Source organism: Coregonus lavaretus, assembly GCF_964263955.1.
Source record: "Coregonus lavaretus genome assembly, chromosome: 33".
In the NCBI taxonomy this organism is placed as follows: Eukaryota; Metazoa; Chordata; class Actinopteri; order Salmoniformes; family Salmonidae; genus Coregonus; species Coregonus lavaretus.
Genome location: NC_140020.1, coordinates 16,156,536 through 16,171,938, shown reverse-complemented (window position 1 = coordinate 16,171,938; position 15,403 = coordinate 16,156,536). Strand labels below are relative to the sequence as shown.

Below are 15,403 nucleotides of genomic sequence, written 5' to 3'. Positions count from 1 at the left end.
TCAAACACACCTTGCTTGTACTTTCATTCAGGTCAGCAGATGTCGCACAAGTGCTCCTAAATACTGTAAACCACTATGACCTTAGCCAAATCATGTGGTGTTTCTGATAAGCCGAAGAGGATGTGGTTTGCATGCTTGCTACACAGTTGCAGCTAACACTACTGTTTCTGCTCTGCTGGAGGAGGCTGACAGTTCCCAGAGATGGCTGAAGATATCAGTGAGGCAGAGGATACTCTTATTTATTGTTTAACAGGCTTGAATACTATGGGAAGAATTCTACTCGAAAATGGCAAGAAAGAAGCAGCAGGTACAGTATACTACCGGTATTTCAGTAGCTATCGTGTGGTGCTAGCTAACTACTGTCACATATGACCTATGCTGAGTGAGCCAACAATATCAATAGACTCTGGATAGCTATGAATATTGAAATAATATTGACAGTGATCTGTGAGCCCTAGAGTGAATTTCTCTACATTGCATGTACTGTTGCCTACAGTGGGCTTTTCAAACTGGGACGGAAGTGAATTATGTATTTTTTATGAATATCGCTACCTGCAACAGAATATCATTTGTATGTATCTGACTGCGTCCAGCATGAACGAAGTTGAGGTAGTATCACGAGCCAATGTAAACTAGCGTTAGCGCAATGACTGGCAGTCTACTGGAACGTTAGCATGCTAGCTGTTCCTCTTCATCCGACTCTGGGGAAGTAGATAAACGGCTTCATTGCAAAATTTCGAACTATCCCTTTAAAATAGAGCAAATTACCGTTTTCTTTTAGGCTTGCCGTCTGTCTCAGTGGTAATTTTCCGGATGGAAAACTGTTTCTGTGTCAATTTGAAGGACCAAAACCAGATAGAAAGAAGGCAGAAAAGATATTGAACTATATATATATTGTAATGACCTGACTAGATCATAAAAGAACAACTGTCCAGACAGAGGATTGAGTTTACGAATGGACGGTTTATTAAACCAACTTTACACAGGCTACTGTTTGGCCGTAGCCCACGCCAAATAAATGAAAGATAACCCACAAGCCAATCGTGACCTTCTCTTGTGAAGCCCAGACGTAAAGAGAGAGAACAAAGGCTAAACCTGGTCTTAACTTCCAATGCTCCATCCCCCTGCACAACCCCCCTCCACGCCACTCCGCCAACCGCCAGGATGCCCGGCATCAGAACATTCCAGGCATTCCCGTGATTGGCAGATAGCAGGTTGATTGACATGTCGGACCCCGCGAACACTGGGTACTGGTAGGTACAACACAACCATCTACTAGCCTAACACATAACACACAGCTGTCTGTGCGGGTCGCTACACAGCCCCCCCACCACAAAGTCCCTCGTCCCCGAGGGAACAAACAAAGTCTCTGAAGCGACCCGGAGGTCTCCTTTGCCTGCGTGGCTGTGATGGCCGCAGAGTGCCCCTCTGGGAACCAGGGGATGAAGGCAAGGACATGGGGGACAAGGAAGCGGGAACGGGTAATACAGTCCGTGGCTCTGGGGAACCACGCGGTGACACAGGGGGAGTGGGCTGTCTGGAGCCTTGTCTGCGGCACCTGGGGGTGGGTGCCTGGAGAATGTCATTGCCAGAGAGGGGAATTGTGGGGGTTCCTGGGGTTTGGGGAGAAGAGGCCCCTCTATATGGGGCTAACCTGTCCCGGTGCAGTGTCACCTTTCTCCCCCTGGGAGGAAGCTGCACCCGGTAAACAACCTCCCCTACCCTCTCCAGGACACTGCAGGGTCCCACCCAGTGACTGTCCAACTTGGGGCATCTGCCCTTTTTCCTTAGCGGGCTGTAGACCCAGACCAGCTCCCCAGCCACAAAGTGCCTTCCCCGGGTGTGCACGTCATAGTTCCTCTTCTGCCTCACACCTGCATTCAGCAGCTGCTCTCTGGCGAAGGTGTGGGCTGTCTCCAGGCGGTCCTGGAGTCTCCGGGCATACTCCGGCCCCGGGGAAACATGAGGGCTATCCAGGGGCCGACCAAACGCCATCTCCGCAGGGGTACGGATCTCTCTCCCCAGCATGAGGAGGGCAGGCGTGCAGGAGGTGGAGTCTTGGACAGCGGAGCGGCATGCCATGAGGACCATAGGCAGGTGCTTGTCCCAGTCACGCTGGTGTTTGGAAGAGACGATGGCCAGCTGCTGTCCAAGCGTTTTGTTGAAGCGCTCCACAAGGCCATCACTTTGAGGATGGAGGGGAGTAGTGCGAGTCTTGTGCATACCCAGCCTCTCACACATGGTGGCGAACACACGGGACTCAAAGTTTCTGCCTTGGTCGCTGTGGATGGACTCTGCAGCTCCAAACCTGCTGAACATCCCCGCTGTCAGGGCGTCGACGATGGTCTCTGCCTCCTGGTCAGGCAGAGCATAGGCCTCGGGCCATTTTGTGAAATAGTCCATGGCCGTGAGCACCCAGCGGTTTCCACTGTCTGTGGTGGGGAACGGCCCAACTACATCCACTCCCACCCTCTCCATGGGAGCCCCCACTGGGAACTGTTGGAGCTGAGCATGAGAGCGGCCTGGGGGGCCCTTTCTCGCTGTGCAGTTGTCACAGCGGCGGCAAAAGTCTTCCACATCCCTCTTGTGCTGCCCCCAGTAAAAGCCCTGACGGAGGCGGCGCAGTGTTTTTGTGACCCCAAAGTGTCCAGTCCCCACCCCCCCATGAGTACTCTGGAGCACAGCCTCCCGCAATGCTTTTGGGACCACCACCTGCCACCTTTCCTCCCCCGTAGCTGACTCCTTCCATGCCCGCTGTAACACGCCATCAGCCAGCCGCAGTCGCTCAAACTTTGACCACAACCCTTTGGTCGTGAGTGAGAGCGCTGTCACCTCTTCCCATGGTGGCCTCACCTGCGCCTCTACCCACTGTAGCACTGGCTGTAGGTCTGTGTCCCGTCCCTGCTGCTGCCCCCATTCAGCCACGTCGACAGTCTGCAGCTCACAGCAGACAGGCCCGCTCGCCCGACACACTGTGGCACAGACCCCCTCCTCTGCACACAGCTCTCTCTCCCGTCCCTCTCTCCGTTCACAGTGGCGGCAGCCGTCTGCAGTACAGGGCCGACGGGACATGGCGTCGGCGTTGGAGTGGCGTGCCCCTGCCCTGTGCACCACCGTGAAGTCATACGGCTGAAGCTCCTCCAACCAGCGTGCCACCTGCCCCTCTGGCTCTCTGAAAGACATGAGCCACTGGAGAGCAGAGTGGTCAGTCCTTACAGTAAAGGGCAGACCACCCAGGTAGTACTTGAAGTGTTTGACGGAAGCCACAACAGCCAAGAGCTCCCGCCGGGTGACACAGTAGCGGCGCTCATGTTTGTCAAATGTTTTGCTGAAGTACGCCACCGCTCTCTCCCCCTCTGGCCCCACCTGGGCCAGCACCCCACCCATGCCCACATTGCTCGCGTCTGTGTCCAGGATAAAGGGCAATGTGAGGTCAGGGGGGGCGAGCACGGGGGCCTCGATCAGTGCACGTTTGAGGGTGTTGAACGCCTCCTCACACTCCACTGTCCAAGTGAAAGCCTTGTCCTTCGGCAGCAGGCGGTTCAGTGGAGCAGCAACGCTTGAGAAGCCCCGTACAAACCTCCTGTAGTACGAGGCCAGGCCCAGGAAGCTCTTCAGCTGACGCTGGTCGGTGGGGGTGGGCCAGTCTCTGACAGCCGCTACCTTGTCCTCCATGGTGCTGATCCCCTCCTTCCCCACTCGGTGGCCCAAGAAGGACACCTCTCTCCTCATGAAGTGGCACTTCTCGGGGTGGAGCTTCAGACCTGCGGCAGCCACCCTCTCCAGCACACACCGTAGCGCCCCCAGGGCTGACTGGAAGGAGCTGCCATGGGCCAGGATGTCATCGAGGTATACCAGACACTGCTGTCGGGGGATGCCATCCAGCACCCTGTCCATCAAACGCTCAAAAGTAGCTGGAGCGTTGCACAGGCCAAAGCACAGGACCTTGAACTGCCAGTGTCCTCTGTTAGTGGAGAACGCAGTTTTGGCTCTGGCCTCTGGGGAGAGGGGCACCTGCCAGTAGCCACTGCGGAGGTCTAGTGAGGAGAACCAGGAGGACCCCCTAACCAGGTCCAGCGACTCATCGATACGTGGTATGGGGTATGAGTCCTTCCTGGTTACCTCATTCAGCCGCCTGTAGTCCGCACAGAACCTCAGCTTGCCCCCCTTCTTCGGAACCATGACGACTGGCGCCGCCCAGGGGCTGTCTGAGGGCTCAATGAAGTCTGCCCGCTGCATCTCCAACACAGCCTTGTCTGCCGCCTCCTGGCGTGCCAGCGGGATACGGCGGGGACGCATCTTGATAGGTCGAGCATCACCTGTGTCGATCTCATGCTGCACCAGATGAGTCTGACCCACCTCTTCCTCACTCAGCGCAAAGCTGTCTCTGAATTCAAACAGCAACTGCCTCAACCGTTCCTGCTGCTCGGGGTCAAGACCAACACAGTTCCTCCCCCATATCTCCCTCACTGCAGACAGTGTCCTCTCCCCTCCCATCTGGGGTAGCTGGGCTGGGGGGGCGCGGCCCGGGCTCACAGAGGGCTGTGTCGTGGAGGTAGCTGGGGGAATGTAACACAACGCCGTAGGTGACAGGGGAGCTGGGGAAAAGTCACACCCAGATGTGGGGGAGGGGGGGCAGCCATGAGTCTCTGCTGCTTTAACTGTTGGAGTAAAGGGTTTGTTGGGTTGAGTGAATGTGACATTAGGGGCCATGGTGACCTCCGGCCCTCCCTGGAAGCTCAGTGTGCCCCTATTAAGGTCTAACTGGCAGCCTGTGCTCCTAAGAAAGTCCAACCCCAGGATACAAGGGTCCTGCACAGCCGCCACCCACACAGGATGACGCACAGTCCTGCCCCCTACTGTCAGAGTCATTATTCCCTTCCCTTTCATGGGTGCCAGCTCACCTGTGACTGTGCGGAGCTGCACAGTTGTAGGCTCACACTGAGTCCAACCTGGCACAATATCTGGCCTCACCAGGGTTACTGTGGACCCAGTGTCCACCAGGGCGGAGCAGGGCACCCCCTCCACAGTGACAGGGACATGACAAAAGTCCCCAACACAGGTCCGGCCCACCACAACAACAGGCTCCATCCGCTTGCCCTCGTCTGCTTCTGGGGGAAGTGGAGCCTTGCTTCCCCGTCTGTGCCGGTGGGCTCCTCCTGAAGAAGATGGTGGTTGGGATAGAAAGCCAGGGGTCCGCACTACCCGGTCTATGCGGACCCCGAGCCGTTTCCCTGAGCTCTGGGGGACATGGGGCAATCTCGGCGCAGATGGCCTGGCTGGCCACAACCCCAGCAGACCCTGGGACCAGGGCGTGTGTTTCGTGCCGCCTGTAGCGACACAGCACGAATGAGTTCTGTCATTTCAGCCACCCATGCAGGCTTTTCCGGCTCCGGGCTGCTCTGCCCCCCAGCTCGCACAGAGGGTCTGTCTCCCTGCACCCCCACCAAAGCCCCAGCTGAAGCCCCAGCCCACACCAGCTCCCTCTCCAAAGCCATCTCCAAGGCTACCTGCAATGACTCAGGATGAGCCAGCTGGGTCTGTATGCGCAGCTCCGTAGGAGAGAGCGCCTGTATGAACTGGTCCCGTGCTAGCTCGCTCTGCACGGAGGGGGGCATGTGAGCATATGCCCGCCGAGAGAGGCTCTCAATGTCATTAGCTAGCACCCGTAGAGGCTCTCCAGGCTGCCTGCGTCTATTACTCAGTTCGGAGCGCAGTAGCCCGGGCTGTACACACTGTCCATAGCGCCTCCTCAGTGCTCCCACTAAAGCACCATAATCACGTCTGTCCTCGGGGCTAATCAATATCAAACAGGCCAGAGCTTCATCCGTGAGGCATAAAGCCAACTGCAGTGCCCTATCTTCATCCGACCACCCCCTAAAATGAGCTAACAGTTCAAACTGAGCATGAAAAGCTTCCCAATCCGCCTTACCGGAATACTTCGGGGTCTTAACGGATACGGACGCAGCCGGGAACTGGGCGCCGCCATGTTTGTTTACATCCTGAGCCCCAGATTCTTCGTCCCGCCGCGTCGACGTCACCCCTTCGGTCCGCCCACCAGAATCCGCGCGAAACACAGTCGACGAAGCACTCATGCCCGCTTCAGCCGCCATCACTCTAACGTCCTCCCTCAAGCGGCCTCTGGGCTCCGATGCCCTGGCGATCTCCTCAGCCAGAACCCCCGACGTCCATGCACACGCACCTCCTTGGCCATAATCGTCCCCTACCTCCACCTTCACTTTCGGATTCCCTCGAAGCATCTTCAACCCCCGTTCTCACCTACGGTAGCTAGCCACAGAAGTCAGCTAGCTAGCTGGCTAACTTTTATCAACGTTTTTACTTCTGACACCAATGTAATGACCTGACTAGATCATAAAAGAACAACTGTCCAGACAGAGGATTGAGTTTACGAATGGACGGTTTATTAAACCAACTTTACACAGGCTACTGTTTGGCCGTAGCCCACGCCAAATAAATGAAAGATAACCCACAAGCCAATCGTGACCTTCTCTTGTGAAGCCCAGACGTAAAGAGAGAGAACAAAGGCTAAACCTGGTCTTAACTTCCAATGCTCCATCCCCCTGCCCAACCCCCCTCCACTCCACGCCACTCCGCCAACCGCCAGGATGCCCGGCATCAGAACATTCCAGGCATTCCCGTGATTGGCAGATAGCAGGTTGATTGACATGTCGGACCCCGCGAACACTGGGTACTGGTAGGTACAACACAACCATCTACTAGCCTAACACATAACACACAGCTGTCTGTGCGGGTCGCTACAATATATATATATAATAATCTTTGAAAACTAACAATCAAATAAAAGCTAGACAGTAAGCAAGAATAAAAAACTAAATTTTAAAAACGGGCATTCAAGGCACATGCCTATTGATTTTGTACAAATGTTTGAGCAGAGGAACATGGCATTAGCGCCATGGAAATAATGCATAGAATTTCTGGAAATTTGCTTCAAAACTGCAACATTTTCTCTCAGCTCAATGGAAAAAGTTTAGATTGCAGAAAATTTGCTTTACAACAGCAAAATGTACTTAACGCCACCAATATACTTTTCTAGCTAATTGACTATGTTAGAGTTTATGCTTCCTCTTCCACTTTGGGGAGGTCAACATAATGAAACTGTCCACCAAATCTATTCATTTAAAAATGATGATTACTTCAAATTGCCATTATCAATCACCTTTGCTAACATATGATGGGGGTCCCTGGGTAGCCAGTTTGCCTGGGCAGGGGTCCCTGGGAAAGAAAAGTTTGAAAACCCCTGGCCTACAGCACATGTTCTCAAAGTAGAAAAGTGTGATCGGGGATTAGTAATTTAGCAATATGGGAACTAAGCTCCGTCATTCATTTGCCAGGACTGTCAGTTGCACAATCAGCTACAATGTTTATTTGTCATTCTGCAGGTTCCATTGAAGATTTTGTCCCAAATAAAATTACAACATTATTTGGATTAATGACTTGTGGTGCCAACTTCTATAACAGGTGTGTGTGTGTTAGAGACTTTTGGCCTACTTTAGTTTCAGTTTCTTTCTCTCCTTTGGTGGCAGATATTCAGTCCAATCCTGATGAATACATTTTTGTTCACGTTTGTTAGTATTGGTGTGAAGAAGAGGAGTGAGGCTGAAGACCTGTGGAAGAAATCTTTTCAGTGAGTTTGGAGAGCAAACATCAGAGAACTGCGTTACTCAATCTGCAAACTATTGTTCTTTTAGAAGAAGAATAAATACATTTTGACAATGACACTTCTCTCCCCCAATCCTTCACCAGCCATGCCAAGGTGCAAGAGCAAGTTGAGGAACTCCTGCAGTTGGAGGTTAGTCTTCCATTCTACACAATGGTCTATTGTTATCCGTGATTTCAGGTGTACTTTTGGCATGACTTGAGAGATGAGGTTGTAGTAAATATGTAATAGAGATGTAATAGGTGTGTGTGTGTGCTCCTGTAGGAGGAATGGGATGCCTTTCTGGACTGCATAGACACTGAGCTGAAGACAACTGACAAGCAGCTCACAGGAGGCCCAACCTCACAGAACCTGAGTGCTGATACGCCCCTCACAGATGCTAGGAGTGGAGAGTGAGTCAACATATACTGAACAAAAATATAAATGAAACATGTAAAGTGTTGGTCCCATGTTTCATGAGCTGAAATAAAAGATCCCAGAAATGTTCCATACGCACAAGAAGCTTATTTCTCTCAAATTTGTCAAGATAATCCATCCACATAACAGGGGTGGCATATCAAGAAGCGGATTAAACGGCATGATCATTACACAGGTGCACCTTGTGCTGGGGACAATAAAAGGCCACTAAAATGTGCAGTTTTGTCACACAACACAATGCCACAGGTGTCTCAAGTTTTGAGGGAGCGTGCAATTGGCAATTTTGGAATGCTGACAGCAGGAATGTCAACCAGAGCTGTTTCCAGAGAATTGAATGTTCATTTTCTACCATAAACTGCCTCCAACGTCGTTTTAGAGAATTTGGCAGTACATCCAACCAGCCTCACAACCGCAGACCATCTGTAACCACGCCAGCCTAGGAACTCCACATCCGGCTTCTTCACCTGCGGGATCGTCTGAGACCCGCCACCCGGACAGCTGTTGAAACTGTGGAATCTCTGCACAAACTGTCAGAAACCGTCTCAGGGAAGCTCATCTGCGTGCTTGTCGTCCTCACAAGGGTCTTGACCTGACTGCAGTTCAGCGTCGTAACCGACTTCAGTGGGCAAATGCTCACCTTCGATGGCCACTGGCACGCTGGAGAAGTGTGCTCTTCACAGATGAATCCCGGTTTCAACTGTACCAGGCAGATGGCAGACAGCGTTTGGCGTCGTGTGGGCGAGCGGGTTGCTGATGTCAAAGTTGTGAACAGAGTGCCCCATGGTGTCCGTGGGGTTATGGTATGGGCAGGCATAAGCTACGGACAACAAACACAATTGTATTTTATAGATAACTTAACGAGATCCTGAGGCCCATTGTTGTGCCATTCATCCGCCACCAAGACCTCATGTTATTTTTTTTCTCCCCAATTTTGATCTTGTCTCCAACGGGCTCGGGAGGCGAAGGTCGAGTCATGCGTCCTCCGAAACATGACCTGCCAAACTGTGCTTCTTAACACCCCCCAGCTTAACCCAGAAGCCAGTCACACCAATGTGTCAGAGGAAACACCATTCAACTGACGACCAAAGTCAACCTGCAGGCGCCCGGCCCGCCACAAGGAGTCGCTAGAGCGCAATCAGCCAAGTAAAGCCCCCCCGGCAAACCTTCCCCTAACCCGGACGACGTTGGGCCAATTGTGCACCGCCCTATGGGACTCCCGATCACGGCCAGTTGTGACACAGCCTGGGATCGAACCCGGGTCTGATAATGCACGGCCCCATGTCGCAAGGATCTGTACACAATTCCTGGAAGCTGAAAATGTCCCAGTTCTTCCATGGCCTGCATACTTACCAGACATGTCACCCATTGAGCATGTTTGGGATGCTCTGGATTGACGTGTATGACAGCATATTCCAGTTCCTGCCAATATCCAGCAACTTCGCATTGAAGAGGAGTGGGACAACGTTCCACAGGCCACAATCAACAGCCTGATCAACTCTATGCGAAAGAGATGTGTCACGCTGCATGAGGAAAATGGTGGTCACATCAGATACTGACTGGTTTTCTTATCAACGCCCCTACCTTTATTTTAAGGTATCTGTGACCAACAGATGCATATCTGTATTCCCAGTCATGTGAAATCCATAGATTAGGGCCTAATGAATTTATTTCAATTGACTGATTTCCTTATATGAACTAACTCAGTAAAATGTGTTTATACAGTATCTGTGACCAACACAGCGGCGCAACATTCACTGGGGACAGGGGGCCATGTCCCCCCACACATTCTGAAATTGCATTTTTGTCCCCCCCAGTTTTATCATTGGAATGTGATACAAAATGAGGCAACAGTGTGCTTTAGGACGATGCGGACGCCTCTGAGCGGTCGGGTAGGCTGTTTGGAGTGTTTATCCGACTGGATTTAAAAATAATAATAATTATTATTATTATGTCCCCCCCCCCACTTCTAAAACTAAAGTTGCGCCCCTGGACCAACATATGCATATCTGTATTCCCAGTCATGTGAAATCAATAGATTAGGGCCTAATGAATTTATTTCAATTTGACTGATTTTCTTATATGAACTGTAACTCAGTAAAATCTTTTAAATTGTTGCATGATGCGTTTATATTTTTGTTCAGTGTAGAACCATTACATTTTAGATTTTAGTCATTTAGCAGACGCTCTTATCCAGAGTGAGTGCATACATTTAATTTTAATTTTTTTCATCAGCATAACCAGCTTGCTCACATCATTGAAATAGTCTGGACCGCCACTGTGGTAAACTTGTCTCAGAAGGACTAGGAGAAAGTTCAGGGAAAATTGTGAAGAGTACAGTCTGAGTACAGTCTGCTATTTACCTAGAAATTACATCGTAAAATATTAATAACCAAATAATTCCATTTAGGTTTCTTTGGGATTGAGATCTTTAGTGTTTCAGCAGGTATAAAATACCCAAACTGACCCTCTGTTGTTGTGTTTTGCAGGAATGTGACTCTGGGCCAGTACTTTGGGAAAGGGGAGAATCTACTGCTCGTCCTTATCCGACACTTTGGATGACTACCGTGACGAGAGCACGTGGCTGAGCTGGAGACCCAACAGGTCAGTCTACCTGAGAGGAGAGGAGCTCATCTCCTACCATCTCTCAGTGCTCCTAACTTCCTTTAACACCACCTACCTACCATCTCTCAGTGCTCCTAACTTCATATAACCTCTCATACCATCTTTAAGTGCCCTTAATCTCTAGCAGCCTTTAGTGCCCCGTATTGCACTCTGTTTTCAGTAGGGATGGGTGCGAGGACTTGAATATTTGAGTGCTCGATTCAAGGTTTGTAATCTATTTCTAGTATGTCAAATGCAGTGAACATTTTTAAATGTACTTTTCAGTTGTGTATCAGAACAACCAGTAGGTCTAATTGGAACAATCGATAGCACACCTCAAACTTTTTTGGCCTTCAGACCCATTTCACGCTAAATTTTTTGCATAAGAGCACTCGAACACAGACATTCTTTCAAATGCCCATCGCTAATTTTAAGGGACTCCTAGATTCTCAGTCGGCTCGGGTACTGGTGGTTTCCTTTGGCTGTCGGGAAGGTGCTCAGCTCTGGCTAGAACAGACGGGCTGCAAGTACGACATGCTGCTTGACCCACAGAGGAAGGTAAGAGTACGGCAGCCACTGTAGAGGGCCACTCAGGGCTGATCTTGACCTTTGGTATTTCAATGTAAAGCTTGTATGTACTCAGTGTTATGCCAATGTTTTGCCTACTGGAAACGTATTATCTGTGTTCCAGATTTACAGGGCATTTGGCCTAGGATCTTCCTATTTAAAGGTGATGAATTTCCACTGCTTACTTCAGTATGCAGAGTATGTTGTGTTAGGCCAAGAGTTTCCTGACATTCCACCACGTTTCCTGGAAGATCTCTATCAGGTATTCAGAAATCCTACTTAAGATACAGTATACATTAAACACATAAAATAATATTTCCTCTTTCTATTAAGAAAAGTATCCATACAATGCCCAATTATTTTGGGATAGGTTTGTATAATCCATGTCCTCATTATAATTCCGTTTTTGATACGATTTCAGATGGGCGGTGACTTTGTCCTGGATGAAGGCGGGAAAGTGATCCTCTCTCATCCCTGCAAGAATCCAATGGACAGGCCTGAAGTAACACAGATGGTGGCTACCATCTCGTCTGGTGGCCATCCTACTAGCTTATAATGTAGTAGTGACTCGCTCCATCTGAGTGGACATGGCACTGACCTCTCATTGGAAGGGCACCTCCTTGGCTTGTGTGGATGAAGACACGGCTCAAGCTCATGACCTCATGAAGAGCAGTGTCTGAAGGGAACTCACAAGCCAAGGACAACTGCCCTTTCTGCTGCGGGATTAGTGCTGCGCTAGTGCTATTATTTCTGACTGAATTCTATAATATTTTTCTCCCCAATTTCCTGATATCCAATTGTGATCCAATTACGATCTTGTCTCATCGCTGCAACACCCCAACGGGCTCGGGAAAGGGGAAGGTCGAGTCATGCGTCCTCCGAAACATGACCCGCCAAGCCTGCTTCTTAACACCCGCTTGCTTAACCCGGAAGCCAGCCGCACCAATGTGTCGGAGGAAACACCGTTCAACTGACGGCCGAAGTCAGCTTGCAGGCGCCCGGCCCGCCATAAGGAGTCGCTAGAGCGCGTTGAGCCAAGTAAAGCCCCCCTGGCCAAACCCTCCCCTAACCCGGACGACGCTGGGCCAATTGTGCGTCGCCCTAAGGGACTCCCGATCACGGCCGGTTGTGTCACAGCCTGGGATCGAACCACAGGCTGTATGGATGCCGCAACACTGCGATGCAGTGCCTTAGACCGCTGCGCCACTCGGGAGGCATAATTGTAGATTCTAATGTTTACTGAACTTTGAATTAAATTAATTCAGATCTCAAGGATGATTTTTAAAGGTCCAATGCAACCGTTTTTATCTCAATATCAAATCATTTCTGGGTAACAATTAAGTAACTTACTGTTATTGTTTTCAATTAAAATGGTCAAAAATAAACAAAATAGCTTCTTAGCTAAATGCAATTTCTCAAGCAAGAATTTAACTAGGACTGTCTGGGAGTGGTCTGAGAGAGGGGCCTAATTAGAGGAGCCTAATGGGAGTTATGTGTAACCTGAAAACTAGCTGTTATTGGCAGAGAGGAGGGAAAGGGAAAGGGGGATATCAAGTCAGTTGTACAACTGAATGCATTCAACTGAAATGTGTCTTCCGCATTTAACACAACCCTTCTGAATCAGGGCAAACTCTCTTTGTTATTGGTGTATTAACTTATACCACCTGGTGATGTCACAATTTCACAGTATTATTCCAACCTCATAGTGTGGAAATATAAACTGAGTGTACAAAACATTATGCTTTTTCCATGACATACACTGACCAGGTGAATCCAGGTGAAAGATATGATCCCTTAATGATGTAACTTGTTAAATCCACTTCAATCAATGTAGATGAAGGGCAGGAGACAGGTTTAAGAAGGATTTTTAAGCGTTGAGACAATTGAGTGCAACTCAATATTGGGAAGGTGTTCTTAATGTTTTGTACACTGTATATATAAAACACTGGAAAATCACGTTTTTGACTGCACTGCCCCTTTAAGGATAATCACTGACTTTATGAGTAAAACAAATCTGATCATGTAACTGTGACAGAGCTTTTTCAAATATTTTATTGCACAATATTTGTACCGAAACTATGCTGTTTACATTAACTGTGAAAAAGTACAGTAATAACGTTGTATACTTTTAATCATGATAAATTGAATAAATATTTTGATAATCCAGTTTTAGTTTAAGTCTTCGATCCAAAGTATTCAGTATTCAGCCAAAGAGACTGGCATAGCTTAGAGTGAGTAATAAGTTACGTATATTTTTTTTTACAAATGTGGACTAAGATGAGCACCATCTGTCTGTACAGTATATTAGGCCATGGGTTTGATAAATGTTTTTCTTTTTTTAACAGTATGTTAAATGTGTTATGGATTATTATTCAACACTAGCACCATCAACTTGTAAACTAAAATGTTATTGAGTATTGAACAGTATGATATATAGATTACAACCCACCTCTTTGTGGATCAATGACATCCCCTATTGCTTTTTAAACAAAAAAATAATAATAAAGATTTTACAAGATAGATAACTACTCCTGATAAATTATCCACAAGGTACATTTTCGTCAAGCTTGGCTGGATTTGTGTTTCTGAAATTTCAGATACTTGTCAAAAGTTTGAAGAAAAGGATCAGGCATCAAACTCACAGAGGTAAGACATATTCCTGTCACAATAGTTGTCCCACCAGTCCCCATCATCTGAAGCCATGGCCACACAGTTCTCCCGCTTGCCTCCGTCCGGCTGGCTGGAGAGGAAGTGTTTGCGCCACTGGAAGTAGGTAACGTATGTGTTGTCCTCAAACAGGTAGAGTCCCTCAGAGCGCAGGTCATTGATGCCCAGCCACACAGGCCAGTTCCCTGGCTGGAAGAAAGCCTTGACGTATTCTGCCAGGGCTTCCTGCTCCTTCCTGTCCCGAGGCATGGCCATCCTTCCGCCACGCTCCAGGCACTTCTGGGCTGCCCCTGCATACGTCTCATATGTGCGGTAGACCAGATAGCACTTATACCCCACCCGTCGGCCCTTCTGACATCCTAGGAAGAGGAGGAAACATTTCACCTTTTGTTTTTCATGATTTTATAATGGTTTTTCATAATTCCATTTTAAAACATTTGAACTATTGAGAGGAAAAAGGTCAAGGGAGGTATGCAGAGTGCAGACATACCCTCCAAGCGGCCAATCTCCTTGCGGTTCTCTTTGGTGAAGAGGGAAATCTGTTGCATGGTCTCCTCTACCTCCCAGAGGGTGCCGTCCAGCCGGGACACTCTGTCTAGCAGTTGGGTCACCTTCACGTCCAGGGTGTAGTGGCCCACATTCAGTCTGTGGATGGCCTGATCCATTGATGCCAGTCTGGACACTGTTTAAGAGAAAACCTCAGAAGTTGTTTATGTCTGACAATTCAGCAATAATTTGTAGTGTGTAGTGTATAATTTTCTTGAGTTTGTGCAGACATACAAATATAGTGGTATGTGTTGTCAAAGTCTGAGACAGGACTGGGATCTTGCTCCTCCGGTACGTCTTCTCTCGCCTGTTTCCCCTGAGTCTCTGGGTTCTGAAGGAAACAGTGAGGGTAAAACATTTGCAACCAATACTCCAGCTCCTCCACTGATTGCCATTATAGTGAGACTGTTACACTAAATAACATAGTTATAATATAGTTAAAAAGACATAAAACTAGTCTAGGGGTTTCCATGGAATAATGACAACATAATGAAGATGTTACAGTACTCTATTTGAGTTTATGTGCATCTGTAGAATTCATTCCATTCTTACTGCACTAACAATGTACTACTATACCTCCTTAACTGATGTTATGTCCTAGTTCAAAATCTGCAAGCGAGTACAAGTCCTCACTTCAGTTGGTGTTGCATCGACAGGATCTCCATCTTCGGTGCCGCTGTCTGGATCACTCAGGCTGAGTGAACACATACACAAGACGGTGACTAGGATGGCTGCTTTTCCCATTTTACCCTGTAATAACTTTGGTTGTCCTCAGTATCCCTCTGTCATGCCCTCTCTCTCTCTCTCTCAATCTCACTCCCTCCTGTCGTTCTGACTTGTCCTGAGCTGGCCTCCCCAACAACAGGAAACCTCTGTTTTTCCTATCACCTCCCACTTCCACACTTT

General features: G+C 49.0%; 2 protein-coding genes across 2 annotated transcripts; one reads left to right on the top strand and one right to left on the bottom strand.

Moving 5' to 3' along the window:
* The first annotated feature begins 105 nt into the window (after positions 1-105).
* On the top strand, positions 106-13,449 carry LOC311108323 (uncharacterized protein). Its single transcript, XM_084150951.1, has 9 exons — positions 106-307; positions 7,422-7,500; positions 7,613-7,666; positions 7,786-7,831; positions 7,964-8,091; positions 10,603-10,717; positions 11,153-11,275; positions 11,409-11,546; positions 11,706-13,449. The coding sequence occupies exons 1-9, from the start codon at positions 202-204 to the stop codon at positions 11,838-11,840; spliced, it is 924 nt and encodes a 307-aa protein (XP_084007077.1). The 5' UTR covers positions 106-201; the 3' UTR covers positions 11,841-13,449.
* LOC311108324 (C-type lectin domain family 11 member A-like) lies at positions 13,328-15,360 on the bottom strand. Its single transcript, XM_084150952.1, has 4 exons — positions 15,131-15,360; positions 14,732-14,828; positions 14,442-14,633; positions 13,328-14,310 (listed from the first exon to the last, which is right to left on the bottom strand). The coding sequence occupies exons 1-4, from the start codon at positions 15,239-15,241 to the stop codon at positions 13,910-13,912; spliced, it is 801 nt and encodes a 266-aa protein (XP_084007078.1). The 5' UTR covers positions 15,242-15,360; the 3' UTR covers positions 13,328-13,909.
* Between the last annotated feature and the right edge of the window lie 43 nt (positions 15,361-15,403).

Coding starts and splice junctions, on each gene's coding strand:
- LOC311108324 (XM_084150952.1), bottom strand. CDS start 15,241: ATGGGAAAAGCAGCCATCCTAGTCACCGTCTTGTGTATGTGTTCACTC. Junction 14,634..14,731: donor CAACACATACCACTATATTT/GTATGTCTGCAC, acceptor TCTCTTAAACAG/TGTCCAGACTGGCATCAATG. Junction 14,311..14,441: donor GGAGATTGGCCGCTTGGAGG/GTATGTCTGCAC, acceptor TCCTCTTCCTAG/GATGTCAGAAGGGCCGACGG.